Raw genomic sequence first — 22,474 nt, forward strand, 5'->3', positions numbered from 1 at the left:
AACTACTGTTACCTTCATATCAACTTAAAGCAGTCTGGTCATTCTCCCCTGACCTCTAGCATAAGCAAGGTATTTTTACCCAGAAAACTGCCACTTGCTGGAAATTTTCTCTTTTTCTGTAAACCCTAGAGATGGCTATGCAAGAAAAATCCCAGCAGTAGAAGCACTTGGCTAAATCCACAATGAGCAGTAAACCTCAGAGCTAGCAGAAGAACCTGTCAGCTGATCACAACCTCTCCACATGAGAAAACAAATTTACTGGAAATGACAATACACACTGTTATGTGACTGAATGTCAAACTAATACGCAAATATGCAAACTAAATACGCAAAACCCATATCTGTCCTTTGAACATGAAGCAACATTTCACAGTGTGTTAGGTCAGGATATTTAAAGGACACAAAGATGGACTCAGTGTGAGCAATTATATATTTTTGCCATTTGGACCCAGAAAGGTTTGTCTTCTATTAAATTTAAAAACTGAAAATCTGACCTGTATAAGTTTAGCCTCTCAGTCTTGTGAAAACTCTAAAATTAACCCAGCCTCTAAATCTCTGGACTGGAGTTCATAAAAAAAATATTTTTATCTTCAAAGAAATATTGCTCAGAATTAATTTTGTGATGCTTTTCTATGGATTTCAGTTCTATTTTCAATCACTGTTCAAAGCTGGAAAGGTGACAGCAGCAAATCATTTATTTAGTTAAGGACCTTCAGTTTCATCTAATGCAAATGAGGAAGTGAAAAGAGATTGTATGATAATAAAACAATTTCCATACTGAAGCACCTCTGTCTTATTTTTGATAAACTGAGGGTGTCATGTGTGGAGTCTGTTGATTTGGGACTTGGGAAGCTCAGGACCTACGGGTTCAGGCTCAGGTGACTCAAGGCTTCAAGGTTCAGGGTGAAGCGGCACTGGACCTTCAGACTCAGGTTTATGTGCTGGTCTTGAGGGACCCACAGGCTTAGGCTCATGCTTGGGCTGAATCTTTAGTGTGGCACACTAACGATGCTCAGCAGGGCAAGCAGTCTCTGATTCAGCTCTCGAAGTGTTGCAGGTTCAGGGTCCTCCGGCTTACGCTGAGCTGCCTTCACTGCTTAAAGCACAGGAACAGGTGAGGCAGAGGCAGGTAGACACGTCCGGTGTGAGCAGGAACAGGAAGACTGTTTTGCATAGATATAAATCCAGATGTGCCTTGAAATTGTTTGCCCTTTGAAATGGAAGAGTCTAAAAACTGGCAGGTTTTTAGACCTGGTCAACAAAATTTGTGTCACTTGCAGCCAAGCAGACTCTAGTCGGCTCATTGATGTGGAAAGTATAATCAAGACCTCAAATTGCTCTCTGGAAGTCCCATCTGATGAATTTCAGTGTGTATTTGCTGATTACACCAAAGAATTCAGACTTTCAGGTGGAATAACACAAATTTCAGTTCATGTGGAGGATCATTGCTGGTGATGAGAGCTGGCAGACCAGCTGTTGAAGTCTAAAAAAGCTAAAATATGCCTCCGTCAAGGTTTTCCTTTTGCACTTTGGAACAACTAGCAGACTTTTACTGGAAGATGTGGTTCATAACATAGACATGATCATAATAAAAATTGAGTGCTCAGGCTTGGTGTTCATTTATTTTAGGATTAATTAGATCTGTCTATGAAGCAACAGCTGGCAGCGAGGTAGCTTACTGTATATAAAGAACACATTACAAAAAATGCCTACATGCAGATTTCATCGTCTGTGCTAACACTGGTTTTTCACAGATCTATAACAGCTGTGAAAGACATCTGATGACATAATCCTGCTGCACTGGCTTTCCATACACTACACATACTTGTACACAGTTAAACTTTTTGATTTTTTTGGTTTAGGTCAAGCATGTGTTCTTTGTGTTCTTCCATTTCTGTGTTTACAACTACAGTAATTCCTCGCTACTTCGCTGTTCGCTGTTCGCGGACTCGCTGTTTCGCGGGTTTTCAATCAATATTAGCGCAAAATATTTATCGCGGTATTTTCGCTGTTTGTGAGTTTTTAAAACACTTTTAGTGTACTGTATGTATGAACATTTAAGGAGTGTTTTTTTTGTTTTGGTTTTTTGAAGGAGTGTTTTAAAAGAAACAGGTACAGTGGGAAAGGTTATTAAGGGAATGGGAAAGTGTTATGTAGTGTATAAATGTGTGTGTGTGGGGGAGATTCTAAAAACTTAAAATAGTGTATAACTAGTAAAATAGTGTATAAGTATTAAAATAAATATAGCATCCCTACTTCGTGGATTTTCACTTGTCGCGGGTAGTCCTGGAACATAACACCCGCAATAAGTGAGGGTTTACTGTGTAGTTCAAAGCCAGACAGAAAACTATCCAGTGAGTGAGCTGAGGAAGTGAAAAGAGGATTAAGTAACACTGTGGATATTTATTACATAAATTTCCCACACTGAAATAGCAGTATTTTAAAAAAAAAATCAATTATCCTTCAAGCAGACAAGAAGTGAGCTTGTCCGCCCTTAAGAAAACGACCTCATAGGTCATTTGTCAAGCCACGTTTTTACAACCAATACCGACCAATCTTAAAATTAAGCCAACTATAGCAGTTGTACATGAAAAGGCGTGTGAGTACTGTAACATGTTCTGTTTTCTCTGGCAAATTTCAAAGAATTAGGTAAATACAGATTTTTCTCATATTTCTGAAAAGTCTAGATGGCATTAGACGCCACAGGAAAAGCTTAAATAATTAAATGGTCTAGTTCTTATATAGCACTTTTCTACTTGAGCACCCAGAGTGCTTTATACAACATGCTTCATTTGCACCCATTCATACAAGCACTTTAGTATCTTGGCCAAGGATACTTTGGCATGCAGACTGGAGCAGCCAGGCATGGAAAGACGAGCCTTCCGATTAGTAGGTGACCTGCACTACCTCCTGAGCTACAGCCACATTACACGTTGACATGACATGGAACCGTTATCTTCAAAAGTGCCTGTAGTTGATAAGCCATGTCACAACATCAGGCTGCATTGTTTCCTGCCACCTTTAGGGGTGCTCATTTTGAAAATGTTCATATGGGTCTTATAGGAACAAATGAATAATTGTTGGAGGACATCTTGGAGCAAGGGCACTTGAGTTACAAACATCATGATATAGCAAAAGTGCACTTAATCTTGTCAAGTGGCAACTGATACATTTACAGTGTTTTTAGAAGAAAATTTATTTTGACAATGTCATCCTCATTGAACACAACACATTAAAAGCCCATTAAAACAATAGAGGCAGATGGTGGTTACTGTCAACCACTGAAATCGATCTATTATGAACATGAGTAATTATTTTTGAAGAAAAAATTAAAGATAATCAGGAGAAAGGCAAAATCCTACAAAGCAAAAAACTGGCCATTTCGAGTTTGGATAGCTCTGCACCGCTGAGGTGGATCACACAACATGACAAATGGTTAGTGAAATACGTCCACTGGGTCCAAGTGGATGTGTGGTGCTTTGTTTTGGTCAAGCTTTTTTAATATTTTTGGCTTTCCCAAATCTATTTACTTTCCTGCTATTTTCCGTTATTGTTCTACCTGTCCTCATGTGTCTTACCAAGTTACTTTAATGTAGTGTGACTTTATATCTGGCTGTAGACTTTTGGAGTTTTGTTGTTTTGGTGTTTCATAAAGCTGTAAGGAAAAGTGAAAGTTTGTAGACTTCCCATCTGGACTTTCTAGATGAGGGAAGCAAAACCACAACTCCCAGCACGACACTTACTGTTAAGCTTTTGGTTAATAATGTGTTTTGTAATTTCACCTCTGTACACCAAGACAGTCAAATGACCAATATGTGGCTGAAGTGCAGACATCAGGCTGTCCTAAAAGCTCCCTGAGAAGCCTTCTGCTGATCCAAAACACTGCGGCAAGAGTACTGACAGGAACTAGAATATGGGCTTCTCTTCATTGGCTCCCTGTTAAATCCAGAATTTAATTTAAAATCCTGATTACATACAAGGCCTTGAATAATCAGGCCCAACCTTATCATAAAGGCCTCATAGTACCATATCACCTCAATAAAGCACTTTGCTCTTAGACTGCTGGCTTACTTGACATTTCTAGGATATTTAAGAGTAGAATGGGAGGCAGAGCCTTCAGCTTTCAGGCCCCTCTTCTGTGAAACAAGCTCCCAGTTTGGATTCCGGAGGCAGACACGCTCTCTACTCTTAAGATTAGGCTTAAAACTTCCCTTTTTGATAAAGCTTAAAGTTCGGACTGGAACCGGTAACGCTGAACCCTCCCTTAGTTATGCTGCAATAGGCCTAGGCTGCTGTGGGGGGGTTCTCATGATGAACTGAGTGTTTCTTTTTCATTCACCTCTTTCCACTCTCTATGTGTTTATGCATCACTCTGCATTTATTCATTAATTATTATTAATCTCTGGCCGTTCCTTGAGCCTGGTTCAGCCGGAGGTTTCTTCCTTTCACACTGTCACCAAGTGTTTACTCATAGGGGATCGTTTTGACTGTTGGGCTTTCTCTTTGATCATCATAGGGTCTTTACCTTACAAAATAAAGTGCCTTGAGATGACTATTTGTTGCGATTTAGTGTTATATAAATAAAATTGAAAGAATTGAACTACCCCTTCTCTTGGGTACTTTCACTTCCTCTCTAATGGTCCAATAACAGACAGAGGACAGACTCAAAACAGAGATGAAAAGTGTCTTGTGAAACAGAAAGGCTTCACTTAAAACAGAAAGATTTAAACATATTGCGACGCAGTAAGTATAAAGAACTATTATTTACAATAATGATTCCTCTTGAAAATTGGATGCATTTTTGTATTTATTATAAGCTAAGTCATGCTAAATATAGATGTATGTTTTCTGATTCCATAAGATATAATTCCATAAGATATAGCATCAAGATTTATTATCAGTCTATTTTTTGAGTATTTGCCATGTTGTGTTGTTTATTGTCTAGTTTGTGTCATTTTTTGTTTCTTTTTTGACTCAGGATTTTCTGCGACAGTCAAATTTACCAGGTGGACAGTACATTATATTTCATGGTTGGCTGCCTTTGGCTTTCATATTTGTTGCAAAGATTAAAAATGGATCCTGGATTGGAAAAGGAACAAACCCAACCAAAAAGAGGAACAAACTGTTGCAAACCACACATTATTTTTGTCATGCTGGGCATCATCAGTTTTGTTGTTCCAGTTGGAGGATTTTCCCTGAAGGCTTGCAGAATCAGCTACAGTACCGCCATATGTTCTGGGAGTAAACTCAGTGCTGTTCCTGGAGATATTCCTTCGACTGTGACGGGCCTTGATTTATCTAAAAACAAAATTTCAACAATTCACGCATCAGACTTCAGAGATTTGGTAAATTTGACACAGTTAGACGTAAGTAGCAACAGCATATCTCAGATAGATAGCGGCGCTTTCACCAGGCTGATTTCCCTTCAGAAATTAAATCTAAATAATAACAACCTTGTTGCACTGGGAGAGAATGTCTTTGATGGCTTGAGTCACCTTATTGAACTGAGAATTAATCGGAATCGCATCAAACAAGTGGCATCCACATCTTTTAAGTCTATGACAAGCTTAAGGTTTCTGGACATTTCTCATAATAAACTGCACCACATTACACACGTTCAACTGATATTGCAGCAATTGCCACATCTACATGTGCTGGTAATTAAGAACAATTATTTAACCATTTTTCAGTCACTTGAACTGACCAACACATCAGTAGAACTTGAGTCCCTTGATTTGTCTCAAAATCCCCTCACAGTCTTTAGGATCACTGCCGATGTTTTTCCAAATCTCAAGCACTTGAACATTGGCCGTCCTCCTGGAAAGGAACAAATGATATGGGATGTACAAAACAAGACTTTCCTGAGTCGTGTGTCTACACTTAATATTAGTGGGATTAATGTGATTCCTGAGCAAATGAGCCCATTGCTAGAGTCAGTGAACTCATCACTCACTAATCTGAGTATGAATGCAATGGCACATAACCTGACCACGTGGATCAACATTTCCTGCACCATCCCAACAATGAGGATTCTGCAACTTCGATACAACAACCTCAGTGATGTCAGTGCATATTTGATTAAGTTGTGCATTAATGTAACTGAGTTAGATTTGGCAGACAATCAGATAAAAAACATCCATGATGATGCTTTCAGATCCCCTCAAAATTTAAGCATTTTGAGCCTGTGTCGCAACAGGCTTCCACTGGTTCCAGCTGCAACAAGGAATATACCGACTCTTTCAGAGCTGGATCTCAGCACCAATAACATCGGCACACTGGCCTGTCAGGATTTCACTAATCAGACAAAGCTCACAAAGCTTTATCTTTATCAGAATTCAATTTCAGCTCTGCAAGCTTGTCTTTTCAAGGATTTAAAACAACTGGAAACTCTAAAACTACAGACAAACCAAATAACCAAGTTAAACGGTGCTTTCAAAGAATATTTGCCAAACCTTAGACACCTGTATTTAAATGGGAACAAACTCACTGCTATCTATAAGGAGGAATTTAAAGGCTTGCATTCCCTCCAGACCTTGTCATTACACCAAAATCAAATACATACACTTGATCCTCAGAGTTTCATTGGACTGACAAATCTTACCGATATTCAACTAAAAACAAATTCTGTTTCACAAGATGAACTGAATAAAGGTGCTTTCAATGCTCTGATTAACTTAAGAACATTGGATTTGAGTGAAAATCACATCAATTACAAAGAAAATGAACCTTTGTCTGATCCACCATTTTCTAATCTGTCCCATCTGGAGGAACTGCTCATTACTTCGCAGCACCACAGGCTGCATTATTATCTGCCGGTCAACTTCTTGCAAGGTTTGACGAATCTTTTGAGATTCAAAGCCAGGAACATCCAAATTCGTTCTCTGGACAAAGACACCTTTGTTTACACGCCACAGCTGCAAAATCTTGACTTTTCTTCAAATGAAATTAGAGAACTCTCTCCAGATCTGTTTTTCCCAATTCCAAACCTTAGAAGCCTTTACATATCCAGGACAATTCTCGACTCTCTAGACTTCCTTAAAGATGCCAACCTGAAAAAGCTGGAGTTCCTGCAGGCGAGAGAGAATTTATATTCAGTTATCTGCAAAGAAGATATAATGTCCCTATCAGGTTTGATTTATTTGGATCTTCAGGGCAATGGGTTCACCTGTAACTGTGATAACAGCTGGTTCCTCCAGTGGGCAGAAAATGACAGACAAACTCAAGTTTTTGATGCCTATAACTTTATGTGCAACTATCCAAAAGAATTCAGAGGTACAATGCTGTTGGACTTTGACACCCACTTCTGCTCAGTCGACACTGGCTTCATTTGCTTTGTCTCCACTACATGTGCAATCCTCTGTTTCATGGTGGTGTCCTTCACCTACCATTTCATGAGGTTGCAGCTGGTCTATGCCTATTACCTATTTGTGGCTTGGCTCTTTGATAAAAAGCACAAAAACAAGAAAACTCCTCATCAGTATGACGCTTTCATCTCCTATAACACCCACGATGAGCCTTGGGTCATCAAAGAGCTGTTACCCAAACTGGAAGGGGAACAGGGCTGGCGACTGTGCCTACACCATCGAGACTTTGAACCAGGTAAGACTGCAGGTTTCAAAGTTAATTGTTATTGCTTAATTAGTGTGTCGGTTTGTTTTTATCTGCCCATCACTTCAATCCAGACTAAAGTGCTACATGTAGTGCAGTTAAAATCCTTTTGGTCATCCTCAAACATTTTTCCAGCACCTTAGACACTTTAAACACCCCAGTAACCACATTTTCATTCATGGGCTCTACTTGAGTATCTTTCCATGGCCCTATATCAAGTGCTCAGTTCATTAATTTTAGTGAAGTTCTGCAAAAATGTATTCACAAAAATTACTTTGAAGTACTGTAAAGGTCAGTGGTTTTACAGTATGACACAGTGTTGCCACACAGCATCAAGGTTCTGGGTTTGAACCCGCTGGCTGGCTGGGGCCTGTTGAGATTCCATGTTCTGCCTTGGCCTGCGTGGGTTCTCTAGCTTCCTCCCACCTTAAATATGATATCTCGAGTGTGTGGGATGATAAAGTTGTGGAGTTTTTGATTCTTGTATCCTATTATGTCATTTCTGTTGGGGTTCTACTTTTTATTAGCTCAGCTGTTGGCAATAGATGACAGCCAGCAGAGCTTATCCGGTACCAAGCCATCTGGCATCCATCTGTTGTCCATCAACTTTTTACTAAATTACTTACTAATCCTCTGTGATTTTTATTTGAAATCTTCTAAAACATGGCACAAATACTCTTTGGGTAAGGGCCAAAATAGGGCAGATGGATTTAAAATTTTTGAGCAAATCTATACAATATGCTGCAGATGAAATTCAGGTTTTTCACCTTGTTTTTGTTTGTTTGTTTGTTTGTTTGTTTTACAAATTTTGGAAGTTTTCAAGAACTACCACAGATTGATATTTAACTTTAATCACTTCTCCCATATTTTCATATTTTATTAGCCAATTCATCTACAACTTGATAAGAATATTGATTAGGCAAAGGTCTACACAGTGGTCCAGACATATTTTCAATTTTTGACTTTTTTAAAATTTTGTAGAAATTTTTTACAGTTTTTTTAAATAAGTAAATCTCTGCTCAGTCATGTTAAACCTACAGCTAAATTACTTCCTGTTCCAATATATCACACATTGTGCAAGTAAAATATTTAATAGCAAAGTTCTACAGGCCAGTGTTTCTCAAACTGTGGGGCGTGCCCCACTAGAGGGGTGCAAATGACCTTGGAGAAAAGTCATGCGGAACAAATGTTGAACATCGGATTCATTCTCCCAGCAGAACATGGAAATTGTGTTAGCAGGTAGTGACTAGTGAAATTCTCCACCGTCACCATCTTTTGTATACATAGAGCCATTGTGCTGCTTCGCCACCAGGTTTCCCGTGTCTTTTGTACTGAGTTTTCTGGTCTTGGTGTATATGTAGTTCCCTCCGTGCTTTCCCTTAGTCTTTTATTGCTAATTTCCAGCAAAGTGTTTTAATTGTGCGCTTTCTTGTGTTTTGTTGTTTTTCTTAAATTCTTTGTCTATAGATTCAAGATGGAGTTTCTGTTTAGGATTCTGTTAACTTCCATTCACTTTTTGCAGTGTTCTCATTGTTCTGAGTATTGGTCGATACAGTGAGTCCTGTTAAAAAAAATCCTTTTTATGCTGGGAAAGAGAAACTACCAGTTGCGAGCCTGAATGGAAGAGACAAAATCCAAAATCACTCTTCCAATTGGTCTGCTGCAAAGAATAAAGTTTAACTACTGATTGTAGCTTTTTCTTTTTATCTTCCTTAGGAAAACCCATCATAGAATTCTTGTTTTGTTTATTTAAGTCTTTAAAAATATATATTGTACAATAATTCTACCATGGGGAAAAAAAATGTTCAAGGAAGTAATTGAAACCAAAAATTGTCATGACATTCATGCCAGTGAGAAATGTACAGTAGGACAATCTCTGACCGCAACTGTATTTTTGTCTAGGGATTAGTTTAGTTGTTTCTGTTCTCTATTATTAAGCTTGATAACAACCAATATTGGTCATTTCCCCTCAGTTAAGTTAATTCATATTCCTGCATTCTGGTGTTTCAGCTATGATGTTGGTCATTTACTTTGATAGATATTTGTGTCTTGGATTTTTCATTCCACCTTGTTCTTTGTTGTTATCCAGATGTTTTCACTCTTCCAATTGGTCTGCTGCAAAGAATAAAGTTTAACTACTGATTGTAGCTTTTTCTTTTTATCTTCCTTAGGAAAACCCATCATAGATAACATCACAGATGCCATTTATGGAAGTAGGAAAACCATCTGTATAATTAGTCACAGATACCTCGAGAGTGAATGGTGCTCTAGAGAGATCCAGGCAGCCAGGTAATGCAGTGTAGCACCATGCAAAGCCTGTGTGACACCTCTGTGCGCACACACACAAAAGCAAACATGCAAGCATGTTTGATTTGATGGGAAGGAATTCCTCTCAGTTTATATTCTGTAAATGTTTATTGTTATTTTGTCCTTCATTACAGACTGCAATTTCATTTTTTTATATACTCCCTGGTGGACCTGATGCTTTTGTCTACCAAGGTCATGTGTTTAGTGAACTGTGATATGTTCCAAGATTAGATTTTAATCCAGGTGTCATCCACATGCTTAAACCAGTCACTCGGGGGTGTTCCAGGATAGGATATAGGAACCCTCTTCACCATTTCCTCGACAGTTAGTCACAATGGGTGAAACTAGGTAACCCATGGTGCACCCATGTTTCTGCCTGCAGTACTGGGTCTTATTTGTGAAATATGAAAATTGAAGACACAGTTCCATGAGCAGATACCCTCATTATTGAAGGTGTTTCTGTTATAAAAGGATGGGATTGTCTTCTAATTTCTTATAAACTACTTCCACTGCTCTGGTAATTGGAACACAACTAAGGAGAGACACAATATCGTAAGAGACGTATGTACACTGAGCACTGAAGCTTCCCTTTTCTCCATCCTATCTTTAGTTTCCGTCTGTTCGATGAGCAGAAGGATGTGCTCATCCTCGTGTTCCTGGAGGAGATTCCCAGTTATCTGCTCTCTCCTTACCATCGCATGAGGAAGATGCTGAATAAGAAAACTTACCTGAGTTGGCCACAAGCCAAAGAACACAGCGAGCTGTTCTGGGAGAAACTCCGGCAGGCTCTGAAGACCAGAGAAAATCCAGAAGCAGAGTCATTACTTCTCACAGTGTCCGCTAAGTCTTGATGGAAAGGAAATGTAAACTATTTAGTTGGCAGCGTGTGTCATTCATAGTTTTTGGAGATTCATTTTATTGTATCAATACCAAAAGTGACATACGTTGTGGCCCAGTGTGTATAGTTCCCTTTTGTTTAATTTTGTTTTGTTTGACTTTTTGGGTGGTGTTTCTTAGTTCTTCTTTCAGTTTAGCTTCTCAGTTTCTTGTTTGAGTGTTCTGTTATTTAGTAATTCGTATGTTATTCAGGTTTCCCTTCGTTTGTGTTCCTGTGCCTCTTTTGTTCCCGTGTCTTGGCCCTTCTGTGTTTAGTTTCCTTTCCCGTAGTTTCCTTTTGTGGCATTTTGATTCCCTCTCCCGTAGCTCTAGAGTTTAGTTCTCCCTGTGGTTTTTCCTTTAGTGTCCCTCCCTTGTGTTGTGTCTCTCTTTCCCATGTTGTCAGCCTGTGGTCAAGTAGGTGTGTGTTTAGTCATATGTTTAGATTCCCTGTGTCAGATTTCCATGTGTTGAGTCTGCCTGTGTGTTAGGGTTGGTCACTTCCTATTTTATTTTGACAGTCTCGTGTTCCTTGTGCTTTCTGTTTAGCTTTGCTTCCACTTTGTAATTCTGTTCAGCTGTGCCCCTCACCTGCTGCCACTCTCCTCATTAGCCCTGATGTATTTATTGTCTGCTTTGGTCGTTATCCTTTATCGGGTCCTTGTCAGTTCCTGCAATGTGTTTTGAATTTTGCGTTTCAAGTCTCTAGTTTTCAAGTATTCTGGTTTTGTGTAGCTGGCCCCAGACCAGCCTTGTCTTTCTAAGTTTGTACAATAGAATGAATTACAAGTATAACTCTTGCCTTGGAGTCCTGCTTTGAGGTTCTCTCTACTGTGCCTGCTGCAGCAGTCGGGACAGGCTTGGCCAGAAACCAGTGATTCTCAAATCCAGGCCTCATGGCATTAGCAGGACTCTGGAGAACTTGACTGCATACTGAGGAGGTAATTCAGCCATTTGATTCAGGTGTGTTAGATCAGGACACATCTAAAACCTGCAGGACACTGGGCCATGAGGCCTGGATTTGAGAATCACTGCCATAAACACACTACTAAACATTGTGGAAAACCTTCCCAGAAGAGCTGAAGCTGTTGTAGCTGCAAAAAGGTGGGCGGACATCATATTATAAACCCTTTGGGATCACCGGTTGTCACCCTTGAAGGCAGATGAGCAAATACTTTTGGCAATACAGTGTATAGAAATTATAACAGTTACTACAGCTTTGTTGCCTGAGGGTTAATAAAGTATATCAAAATAAAAGAATAACTGTACAGTAACACATATGAGGCTGTGCTGAAAAAAATGATACCAAACAAGGCAAGGTAAACAGTTTCTAAGGTGAACTATAAAGATAAAAACAAAAGTAACAGTAGTCAAAAACAGCCAAATATACCCCGGACCCCAGAGGGTTAAATCCTGAATGTTTATAAAAATTTCTGCATGCTGTTAATAAATTATGGACAAACAAGTGGCATTAAACATTTCCACAAATTCCCTCTGTAATTTATGCTCTTTAAAAGTAATTCCATTTTATTTCAACCTGGTGCAGTCTGTTTTTCTTTGGCTCATGTGAACTTAGCCCTCTCCACTTCCATAAAGGTGCCTGTACATAGAATGTAAATAATGGACGGAATTACCCAGCTGAGCATCTTCAAGATCATTGTCTTATGCAATCAATCTTACTATGACACTTCATAGTCACACAGTAGATACTTTTTATTCTTTTGTATTGCTTTCCTGTAGTTTATTAAATTACCTACCAGCTTTCAGCAACCACATCGTCTATAGCAGTGAAGGTCAAGTGGTGGCTTGCGGGCCACATTCGACCTACCAGAGATTTCCAGCCATCCCCCCAATAGTACTGAAATCAACACTAGCCTAGTGAGGAGGAAAAGTGTTCAGATGGAAAAGCCGCTAAACGCAACCTCCGTCAAAAATTAGATAATGATATGCACTATACGCCAATCAATTATGGCACATCATTATCCTCTATACTCCTTGCTTGTCTTAAGAAGGCAGTGGTGACCCCACTCATTAAAAAACCTGGCCTAGACACCTCTCAACTTTCCAATTTCAGGCCGATTTCTAAACTCCCTTTTATTTCAAAAATTCTAGAGAAGATTGTTTACTGCCAGCTCAGTTCATTTTTAGAAAAGCGTGACACCCTAGAAGACTGGAAACTGGAAAACTGGGTAGGCATTAAGGGTGTGGCTTTAGATTGGTTTCGATCCTATTTGTCAGAGAGAAGTTTTTGTGTTCGTATTGGGGCTGCTGAATCTTGCGCAGCACCTCTTATGTGTGGGGTGCCCCAAGGCTCTATTCTTGGTCCTCTCCTCTTCTCTCTCTACCTCTTCCGATGGGATCAATTCTCAGAATACATGACATTGCATTCCACCTTTATGCTGATGACTGCCAAATTTATGTGCCTCTGAAGCAGCAAAATGCATATTCTGCTAACCATCTCCTCAGGTGCATTGGAGAGATCAAGGCATGGCTGTCCACTAACTTTTTGCACCTAAATGATAAAAAGACAGAGGTGTTGCTGCTTGGGCCCAGTGATACTTCAAAAATGACTATTGACCTGGGTCCCTTAACTCAACATCTGACTAAGACAGTGAGAAACTTAGGTGTAAAGCTGGACAGTGAACTTAAACTTGATGCCCAGATTAAGTCAGTAGTCAAGTCCAGCTTTTATCAAGACAACTAGCCAAAGTGAAACCATTTCTTTCACAGCATCATTTTGAGATTTTAATCCATGCTTTTATCACGCCTCACTTAGACTACTGCAATGCACTTTATGTTGGGCTCAGCCAGACACTGCTTGCCCGGCTCCAGATGGTACAAAATGCTGCTGCACGACTCTTAGTTGGGGTCAAAAAGCATGAGCACATTTCTCCGATCTTGGTCTCACTTCATTAGCTCCCACTTTGTTTTAGTATTGATTTTAAAATCCTTTTATTTGTTTTTAAATGTCTTCATGGCCTCGCCCCGTCATATCTGTTTGATCTGCTCCACCTGTACGTTCCTTCACGTTCACTCAGGTCAGCTGATCTGGCACTGCTGGCTGTCCCAAAGACAAAGAGGAAGTCCAGAGGTGACCGCGCTTTTTCAGTTGCTGCCCCAAAACTGTGGAATGATCTTCCCTTGCACATTAGACAGGCTGACTCACTCTCTGCTTTTAAGTCCTCTCTTAAAACACATTTTTTCTTGTTGGCTTTTAACTCAGTTTGAGATGTTGGTTTTCTTTGTTTATTTTCTTAGCTGTAGTTTTATTACTTCTTTCCTTATCTTATGTCTGTGTTTTGCTTGTTTGTTCTTGGTTGTACAGCACTTTGGCCAACTGCATTTGATTTTAAAGTGCTTTATAAATAAAGTTGAGTTGAGTTGTTAAATATCTGTCTCTGACTAATCTGAATTATCAAAAGCCTCAAAATGACACTTCCCATTGCCTGAAATGCAAGATCTGACCATGTGACTTCAAGTATTTTCAGAACTGCACTGCACTGAGGAGCTTTGTTGGTGGTGATCTGATTGTAAACACAGCAGAAGGTGATCAAACTAAAGGAAGTAAAAAGTCATAACAAGATTTCTGTCAGTGAAACTGTGGAAGGATCATTACTGGCTGCCGAGCATACTCTCCACCCTGCGCCATCTCCTTTGGGTATATGGCTTGACGGTTGGGTGTGTACCCGCATGTGGGAGGGGGCCTAGTACTCTGATATTGTTAAATGTTGTTAAATGTTAATGTGCTGCCATTTTGTGCCATTGCAGTTGTACTGTGTGAATCTATGTAGAAGTCTTTTTTTCATAGTCTAATATGCTCGGGTAGTGGCCAAAGCAAAAACTCGGGTGTGGGAGGAGTTCGGTGAGGCTATGGAAAAAGACTTTCGGACGGCATCGAAGCGATTCTGGCAAACCGCCAGGCGACTCAGGAGGGGAAAGCAGTGCTTCACTCACACTGTTTATAGTGCGGGGGGGGTGCTGCTGACTTCAACTGAGGCTATAGTCGGACGGTGGAAGGAATACTTCGAGGACCTTCTGAATCCCACTGACACGCCTTCTGTAGTGGAAGCAGAGTCTGGGGATGAGGGGGATGACTTGACCATCACTGGGGGTGAGGTCACTGAGGTAGTTAAACAACTCCTTGGTGGCAGAGCCCCTGGGGTGGACGAGATTCGCCCTGAGTTCCTGAAGGCTCTGGATGTTGTAGGGCTGTCTTGGTTGACACGCCTCTGCAACATCGCGTGGAGATCTGGGGCAGTGCCATTGGATTGGCAGACCGGGGTGGTGGTCCCCATCTTTAAGAAGGGAAACCGGAGGGTGTGCTCCAACTTTCGGGGGATCACACTCCTCAGCCTCCCCGGTAAGGTCTATGCCAGGGTGCTGGAAAGGAGGGTGCGTCCGTTAGTCGAACCTCGGATTCAGGAGGAACAATGCGGTTTTCGTCCTGGTCGTGGAACGCTGGACCAGCTCTTTATCCTCTCAAGGATATTCGAGTGTGCGTGGGAGTTTGCCCAACCAGTCTACATGTGCTTTGTGGACTTGGAGAAGGCATTCGACCGTGTTCCTCGGGGTGTTCTTTGGGAGGTTCTGCGGGAATATGGGGTGTCTGGCCCATTGTTGCGGGCCATTCAGTCCTTGTACAACCACAGTGAGAGCTTGGTCCGTATAGCCGGTAATAAGTCGGATTTGTTTCCTGTGGGTGTTGGACTCCGTCAGGGCTGCCCTTTGTCACCGATTCTGTTCATAATTTTTATGGACAGAATTTCTAGGCGTAGCCAGGTGGCGGAAGGCTTCTTCCTTGGTGGCCTCAGAGTCTCATCTCTGCTTTTTGCAGATGATGCGGTTCTGTTGGCTTCATCGGAGGGGGGCCTCCAGCTCGCAGTGGAACGGTTCGCAGCCGAGTGTGAAGCGGCTGGCATGAGAATCAGCACCTCTAAGTCTGAGGCCATGGTCCTCAGCCGGAAAAGGGTGGAGTGCCATCTCCGGCTCAGGAACGAGTTCTTGCCTCAAGTGGAGGAGTTTAAGTATCTCGGGGTCTTGTTCACGAGTGATGGGAGAAGGGAACGGGAGATCGACAGGCGGATCGGGGCTGCTTCTGCAGTGATGCGGACGCTGCACCGGTCCGTCGTGGTGAAGAAGGAGCTTAGCGTAAAAGCGAGGCTCCTGATTTACCGGTCGATCTACGTTCCTACCCTCACCTATGGTCACGAGCTTTGGGTAGTGACCGAAAGAATAAGATCGCGAATACAAGCGGCAGAAATGAGTTTCCTTCGAAGGGTGGCTGGCCTCTCCCTTAGAGATAAGGTGAGGAGTGCGGCCATCCGGGAGGGGCTCGGAGTAGAGCCGCTGCTCCTCCACATCGAAAGGAGCCAGTTGAGGTGGCTCGGGCATCTGATTAGGATGCCTCCTGGCCGCCTCCTGGGTGAGGTGTTCCGGGCATGTCCCACCGGGAGGAGGCCCCGTGGTAGACCCAGGACACGCTGGAGAGATTGTGTATCTCGGCTGGCCTGGGAACGCCTTGGGGTCCCTCCGGATGGGCTGGAGGAGGTGGCTGGGGAGAGGGAAGCTTGGGCTTCTCTGCTTAGGCTTCTGCCCCCGCGACCCGGCCCCGGATAAGCGGAAGAAAATGGATGGATGGATGGAATATTTGGGCCTTTTGCCTTCATTCACACTGATATTTAGTTGGTGTTGCCACAAAACAAATATTATCTGTTTAAAAAGTAGATAAATTACTATATTTACATTTTTGCAAAAGCGCACCATCACCATTGCCTGTAAAATGAAAGTATGAAAATTTACCATAGGATCCAGATAATAATAATAATAAATTGCTCTTTTAGCAGGAAATGTCCAGGCAGATTTAGAGGGTTTTTGAATCTGAAAAAAAAAACAGTAGATTGTGCATAGATAAACTTGTTGCTCTCACATAACATTTTATTGTTTTCATGCTCATTATATCTATAATGAGAACAACTGCACACAGTTGTGATGCTTTCATAACAACTGTCAGCATAACAGAGAAGAACATGTAAGTGCAAGACTTGCACATCACATCATTAAAAATTGTATGAAATTGAAAGGAAAATGATCATATATTACTTAGGACACAATATTAATTTTATTTTACTTTACAAGAGCATCTGGCCCCCACAGTGTCTGCTGAGAAAAATTCCAGCCCTTGGACAAATGTAGTTGATGACTCCTGCTCTATAGGTTTCCTCACACCATGCTTGGTGTCTGTGAGTGCTCAGTCATTTCTGGACTTTCCAGCGAAAGTGTGCATAGAGCACAACCCCCAGCACGACACGTAAGTGAAACAGAACATTAAAGCCCATGCTCTGAAGATCAGAGTCCTTTAGAGCTTTTCCATTAATACATCCTCTGACAGAAATATGAAAAGTCTTGGTAATATCTACAAGACAGATGACTGGAAGTTTGGTATGCTAAGCAATTACCAGCATCTTACTGCACAATAATATATGGCATACTGTACGTTCAAGGTGACCCCAGTATACACTGTCTTTTGCTGGCTGCTTTCACTTCCTCTCTTGGTCAGTTAATAGAAATAAAAACAGAAACAACAGGCAGAAGTGGTTAGTGTCACAAATGCTTCACTCAAGAGAAAAGGAGGACTGTTTAAAGACGAGTTGCTACAGTAAGAATAAGATGGTATTATTTACAATAAGCATCATTCTTGAGGTTTTTGGTGTATTTCTGTATTTATTATGTGGTGAAAGAGGCTTTCTAAGTATAGATATATTCACTTCACTTCTTTTTTTTTTGCTTTTTTTGGAATTCTCAGGATTATCTGCATGATTAATTCACCAGGTGGAATATACATTACATTTTCTGATAGGCTGTATTTGGATTTGGTTGGCTCTTTGTTTATTACAAGGATTAAAAATGGCTCTTGGATTGGAGGATGGCAAAAACAAACAAAGAAGAGAATCAAACTGTTGCAAACTAAACATTATTGTCTTGGGCATCATCAGTTTTGCTGTTCCAGTTGGAGGATTTTCCCTGAAGACTTGCAGAATCAGCAACAATACCATCATATGTTCTGGGAGTAAACTCAGTGCTGTTCCTGGAGATATTCCTTCGACTGTGATGGGCCTTGATTTATCTAAAAGCAAAATATCAACAATTCACGCATCAGACTTCAGAGATTTGGTAAATTTGACACTGTTAGACGTAAGTAGCAACAGCATATCTCAGATAGATACTGACGCTTTTGCCAGTCTGATGACAGACAAACTCAAGTTTTTGATGCCTATAACTTTATGTGCAACTATCCAAAAGAATTCAGAGGTACAATGCTGTTGGACTTTGACACGCACTTCTGCTCAATCGACACTGGCTTCATTTGCTTTGTCTTCACCACATGTGCAATCCTCTGTTTCATGGTGGTGTCCTTCACCTACCATTTCATGAGGTTGCAGCTGGTCTATGCCTATTACCTGTTTGTGGCTTGGCTCTTTGACAAAAAGCACAAAAACAAGGAAACTCCTCATCAGTATGATGCTTTCATCTCCTATAACACCCACATGAGCCTTGGGTCATTGAAGAGCTGTTACCCAAACTGGAAGGGGAACAGGGCTGGAGACTGTGCCTACACCATCGAGACTTTGAACCAGGTAAGACTGCAGGCTAGAATTCAAACTTACTTGTTATTGGTTTGAGTACTGTCCCAGTTTTTTGTTTTTGTCTGTCCATCACTAAAATACTACATGTACAGTAGTGCAATTAAATATGATACATTAGTTTTGGTCATCCTCAAACCATTTTCCAGCACCACCAAAAGGTTCACATTTGTGCTTTTTTAGGGAAAACCCCCAATAACCACATTTTTATTTGTGCACTCTTCTAGAGAAGCTTTGCATTGCCTTGTGCCAAGCTCTTGTTTCATTCGTCTTAGTGAAATTATGCCAAAATGTAATTACAGAAATTACCTTGAATTAAAGGTCAGTGAATTTATGATCTGTTGCCAGAAACACTGCCAACCCACTGGTTCAAACTCAGAAACTTGATGTTTCTGGGTTTGAACCCACTGACTGGCTGGGGCCTATCTATGTTGAGGTTCACTGTTCTCCCTCACTGTTCTCTAGCTTCCTCCCACTGTCCAAATATATGCATGTTAGGTAACTGGTGATTCTAAATTCCCAAGTGTGGATATGATTGTGAATGATGAGCCATGAGCTATCCAGGGTGTACCCTTCTGTTTGCCCAATGTCAAATGAGCTAGATCCCTAGCTTATCCTGAACTGAAAAAGAAAATGGATGCACAAAAATGGGTTTCAATACATTTCCCAGAATGCTTTTACACAGCTTTGCATCCCATTGGCAGATGTATTTGTACATGGAAGCACAAATTATTGTCATTATTCAAAGAGAGAGAATACATTACAGAAGATATCATTGAGTTTGTGGAGTTTTTGATTCTTCTTTTCTATTTTGTGGTCTTAGTTGGGGTGTGTGGTTTTTGCTTTTAGTTTTTTATTCTTATTTGAGTTTTCATCCTTGTTGCTTTTGATATTTAATTTGTGTTAATTATGTGTGGGTCATTGCAGATTATTATTATACCTCCCCTGCATCCTTGGTATAATATTTTGTGTTGTTGGATAAATTTTGGTAAATAAATTTTTTAATTGGGTTCCTTGTTGTGCAAATGTTTCTCATGTTTGCACTTTTAACTTTGTGTCACAACTAGCGGTCTGAATTACTAAGTGGACCCAAGACCAGAGGCAAACGAGGTGGCGTGAGTGCTTTACAAATGATTTATTGGAAACAGCGTTAGAGATATGTTTAGCACTGGGGACTTGCAGATGAATCCGGCGTGGTGACAGGTGGCTGGCGGCTTTCACAGGACACCAGGGAAAAAGGGAATTCTCTCTAGGCAGAGGAGACAACTGGGTGTGAATTCCTTGAAAACGGGAAGTGAATTGAAAGTTCCAAACGAAAGAGACTGTCTTACTTGATTCCGGGATTTGAGAAGCCCTGCCGGGGTGGCACGTAAGGGCAGCAGGGGTTTGGATGGTCCGTGGGGAGGGCAGGCAATTAGGAGTGTGTGTGGAAGGTGGCCGGTATGTGGTGGCTGACGAGCGGATCCAGGAGGGCAGGCAGGCTGACGTAAATCGAAGCTTCCTAGAGACACACAGAGACATGAACACCGGACGGGCAGTAAACACTATGAACCTTGTGATTTGGCTGGAGGTCGTTACCACTGTGGTAGATTGACACTCTGGCGGAGACCGAGGGTAACACCTGGACCTTAAATACTGGGCTAATCACTGCACAACAGGTGTGCAGGATTATCCAGCTCTGACCTCAGGCTCCGCCTCAACATAGCAAAACACAGCCAGACCTGCCCCCTGGAAAGGAAGAGAGAGAGAGAGAGAACAAACCACCACAACAAAACCCCTGCATCCTGACACTTTGAGCCTTTTAATTTTTGAGTCTTAGTTTTATAATTTAATGTTTGGGAAGTTTTTGTTTGAGTTCCTTGGATTCTGGTTCCTTGTGTATTGGTTTATCGTTTTAGTCTCCCACTCCCACTGTCTTGGTGCTTATTTAGTTCCATCCATGTTTTACCATTTCCAGCAAAGGGTTTTAATAGTGCTTCTTTTTTTTTTCTTTTTTTTTAATTCTTAGTCTATATATTTGAGATGGAGTTTCTGTTTAGGATTCTGTTAACTTCCATCCAATTTGCGCAGTGTACCAGTACCAGTGGCAACAAAACAGCCCCAGAGCATGGCGTTATCACCATATGCTTGCATGCTGTAAATTTGAATGGGTTGATATTGCAACAAGCGCTTCTTTCTTGGTCAGCACCCCTTCCATCCATAACAGCGTGAAACTTGGTTCACCGTAGACAGTGACGCTGGTGTTCCAGCAGTTTCCAAAACTTTGGTGGCTCCTGCATTGTTCCTGAATATCCTGACAACTTTCCTCTTATCTAGTGGTGACAATTTAAGTCTTCCAGACCTTGGCAAAGTGGTGTCACATCTGAATAACATGTACTCAAGTATAATTGTTTGAACTGACTATCTTGGAATACACAGTTGTTTAGAAAAGGCTCCAAGAAACCTTCGCAACATATGTAAATCTACAGTTAGAGCTTCACCTTGGATTCCTTGGATTTTCCCATTGTTCTAAATATTGGTAAATCCAATGAGTGCTTTCAAACAAATCCTTTTTATGCTGCCAAAAAAACTGCCAGTTGTAGTCAATCACCAATGATAGCCTGGATGTATAATTTTAACCCTTTACGAATTAGAGAAAATCCATTTCTTGTTTTCTCTTAAAGACTATAAATATATACTGTACAATCATTTCAGCTTTTTTAAAGAAATCACTAAAAGCACCAAATTGCCATGACATGTATGGAAAACCTCTGACCACAACTGTTTGTCTGGGGATTAGTTTAGTTCTTCTGTTCTGTTGTTAACCTTGATGACAAGTAGTATTGGTCATCGTTTCCCCTCCCTTCACTTAATTTCTGCATTTCAGCTATAATTCAATTAAATTTTATTTATATAGAACCAAATCACAACAAAATGTCACGTCAAGGTGCTTTATATTGGAAGGTACGGACCATACAATAATTACAGAGACAGCACAACAGTCAAAACAAACCCCTATGAGCAAGCACTTGGCAAAAGTAGGAAGGAAAAGGAAGGAAGAAGCCTCCGGCAGAACCAAGCTCAGGGAGGGGCAGTCATTTGCCATGATCGGTGGGGGTATGATGTTGTTCATTTCCTGTTTTACTTTGATCGGTATTTGTCTCTTATGTTTTCATTTAGTTTCACTTCCTCCCCTCTCCAGCTGTTGTCCAGCTCTTAGAGCCGGCTCATTCACGACCGACCCATCACTACACCACATTTCACAATACATGGTCTGCTGAGGAGCATACAGTTTAATTACTGACTGTAATTTTTTCTTTTTCTTTTCATCAGAGAACCCCATCATAGATAACATCACAGATGCCATTTATGGAAGTAGGAAGACCATTTGTGTAATCAGTCATAAATACCTTGAGAGTGAATGGTGCTCTAGAGAGATCCAGGCTGCCAGGTAATGCAGTGTGGCACCATGCAAAACCTGGGTGAAACTTGTGTGTGCACGCACACATACGTGCAAAGGCTGTGATTTGATGGTGAAGAATCCCCCCCCCCCCCCCCCCCCCATTTACTCTCCCTGACTCTGTAAATGTTTATTTTTATTTTGTCCACCATTACAGATTGTAATTTTCACAATCTAAGAACGCTACAGGATTTTTACAACATTCCCAAACAAATTTCTGGACCATTTCAATAGGAACCAATACAGCCTTGAATTTATTTAATTTTATTTTATTGTTTTAAGCCATATTTATTTCTCTCTCTCTCTCTAAAATACTGTCTGACATAATGCTAAAGTTTTTCTTTTTCACCATCCTACCTTTAGTTTCCGTCTGTTCGATGAGCAGAAGGATGTGCTCATTCTGGTGTTCCTGGAAGAGATTCCCAGCTATCTGCTCTCTCCCTACCACCGCATGAGGAACATGCTGAAAAAGAAAACCTACCTCAGTTGGCCACGAGCAGCAGGACACACCGAGCTGTTCTGGGAGAAACTCCGGCAGGCTCTGGAGACCAGAGAAAATCCAGAAGCGGAGTCGATACTTGTCACTGTGTCAACTACATCATGA

The 22,474-nt window shown here is 41.0% G+C and overlaps 2 protein-coding genes across 2 annotated transcripts; both read left to right on the forward strand.

Annotated features, from left to right (window-relative positions):
• The first annotated feature begins 5,150 nt into the window (after nucleotides 1–5,150).
• Nucleotides 5,151–11,449, forward strand: LOC115799942 (toll-like receptor 13). Its single transcript, XM_030757232.1, has 4 exons — nucleotides 5,151–5,560; nucleotides 5,636–7,599; nucleotides 9,780–9,897; nucleotides 10,526–11,449. Exons 1-4 carry the CDS (start codon nucleotides 5,151–5,153, stop codon nucleotides 10,764–10,766), a joined length of 2,733 nt encoding a protein of 910 aa, XP_030613092.1. The 3' UTR covers nucleotides 10,767–11,449.
• A 1,908-nt stretch (nucleotides 11,450–13,357) lies between these two features.
• Nucleotides 13,358–22,474, forward strand: LOC115799943 (toll-like receptor 13). Its single transcript, XM_030757233.1, is given in 5 exon segments — nucleotides 13,358–13,402; nucleotides 18,030–18,333; nucleotides 18,336–18,425; nucleotides 21,744–21,861; nucleotides 22,234–22,474. Coding segments are annotated over 5 exon segments (798 nt in total).

Source organism: Archocentrus centrarchus, chromosome 20, assembly GCF_007364275.1.
Source record: "Archocentrus centrarchus isolate MPI-CPG fArcCen1 chromosome 20, fArcCen1, whole genome shotgun sequence".
Lineage (NCBI taxonomy): Eukaryota > Metazoa > Chordata > Actinopteri > Cichliformes > Cichlidae > Archocentrus > Archocentrus centrarchus.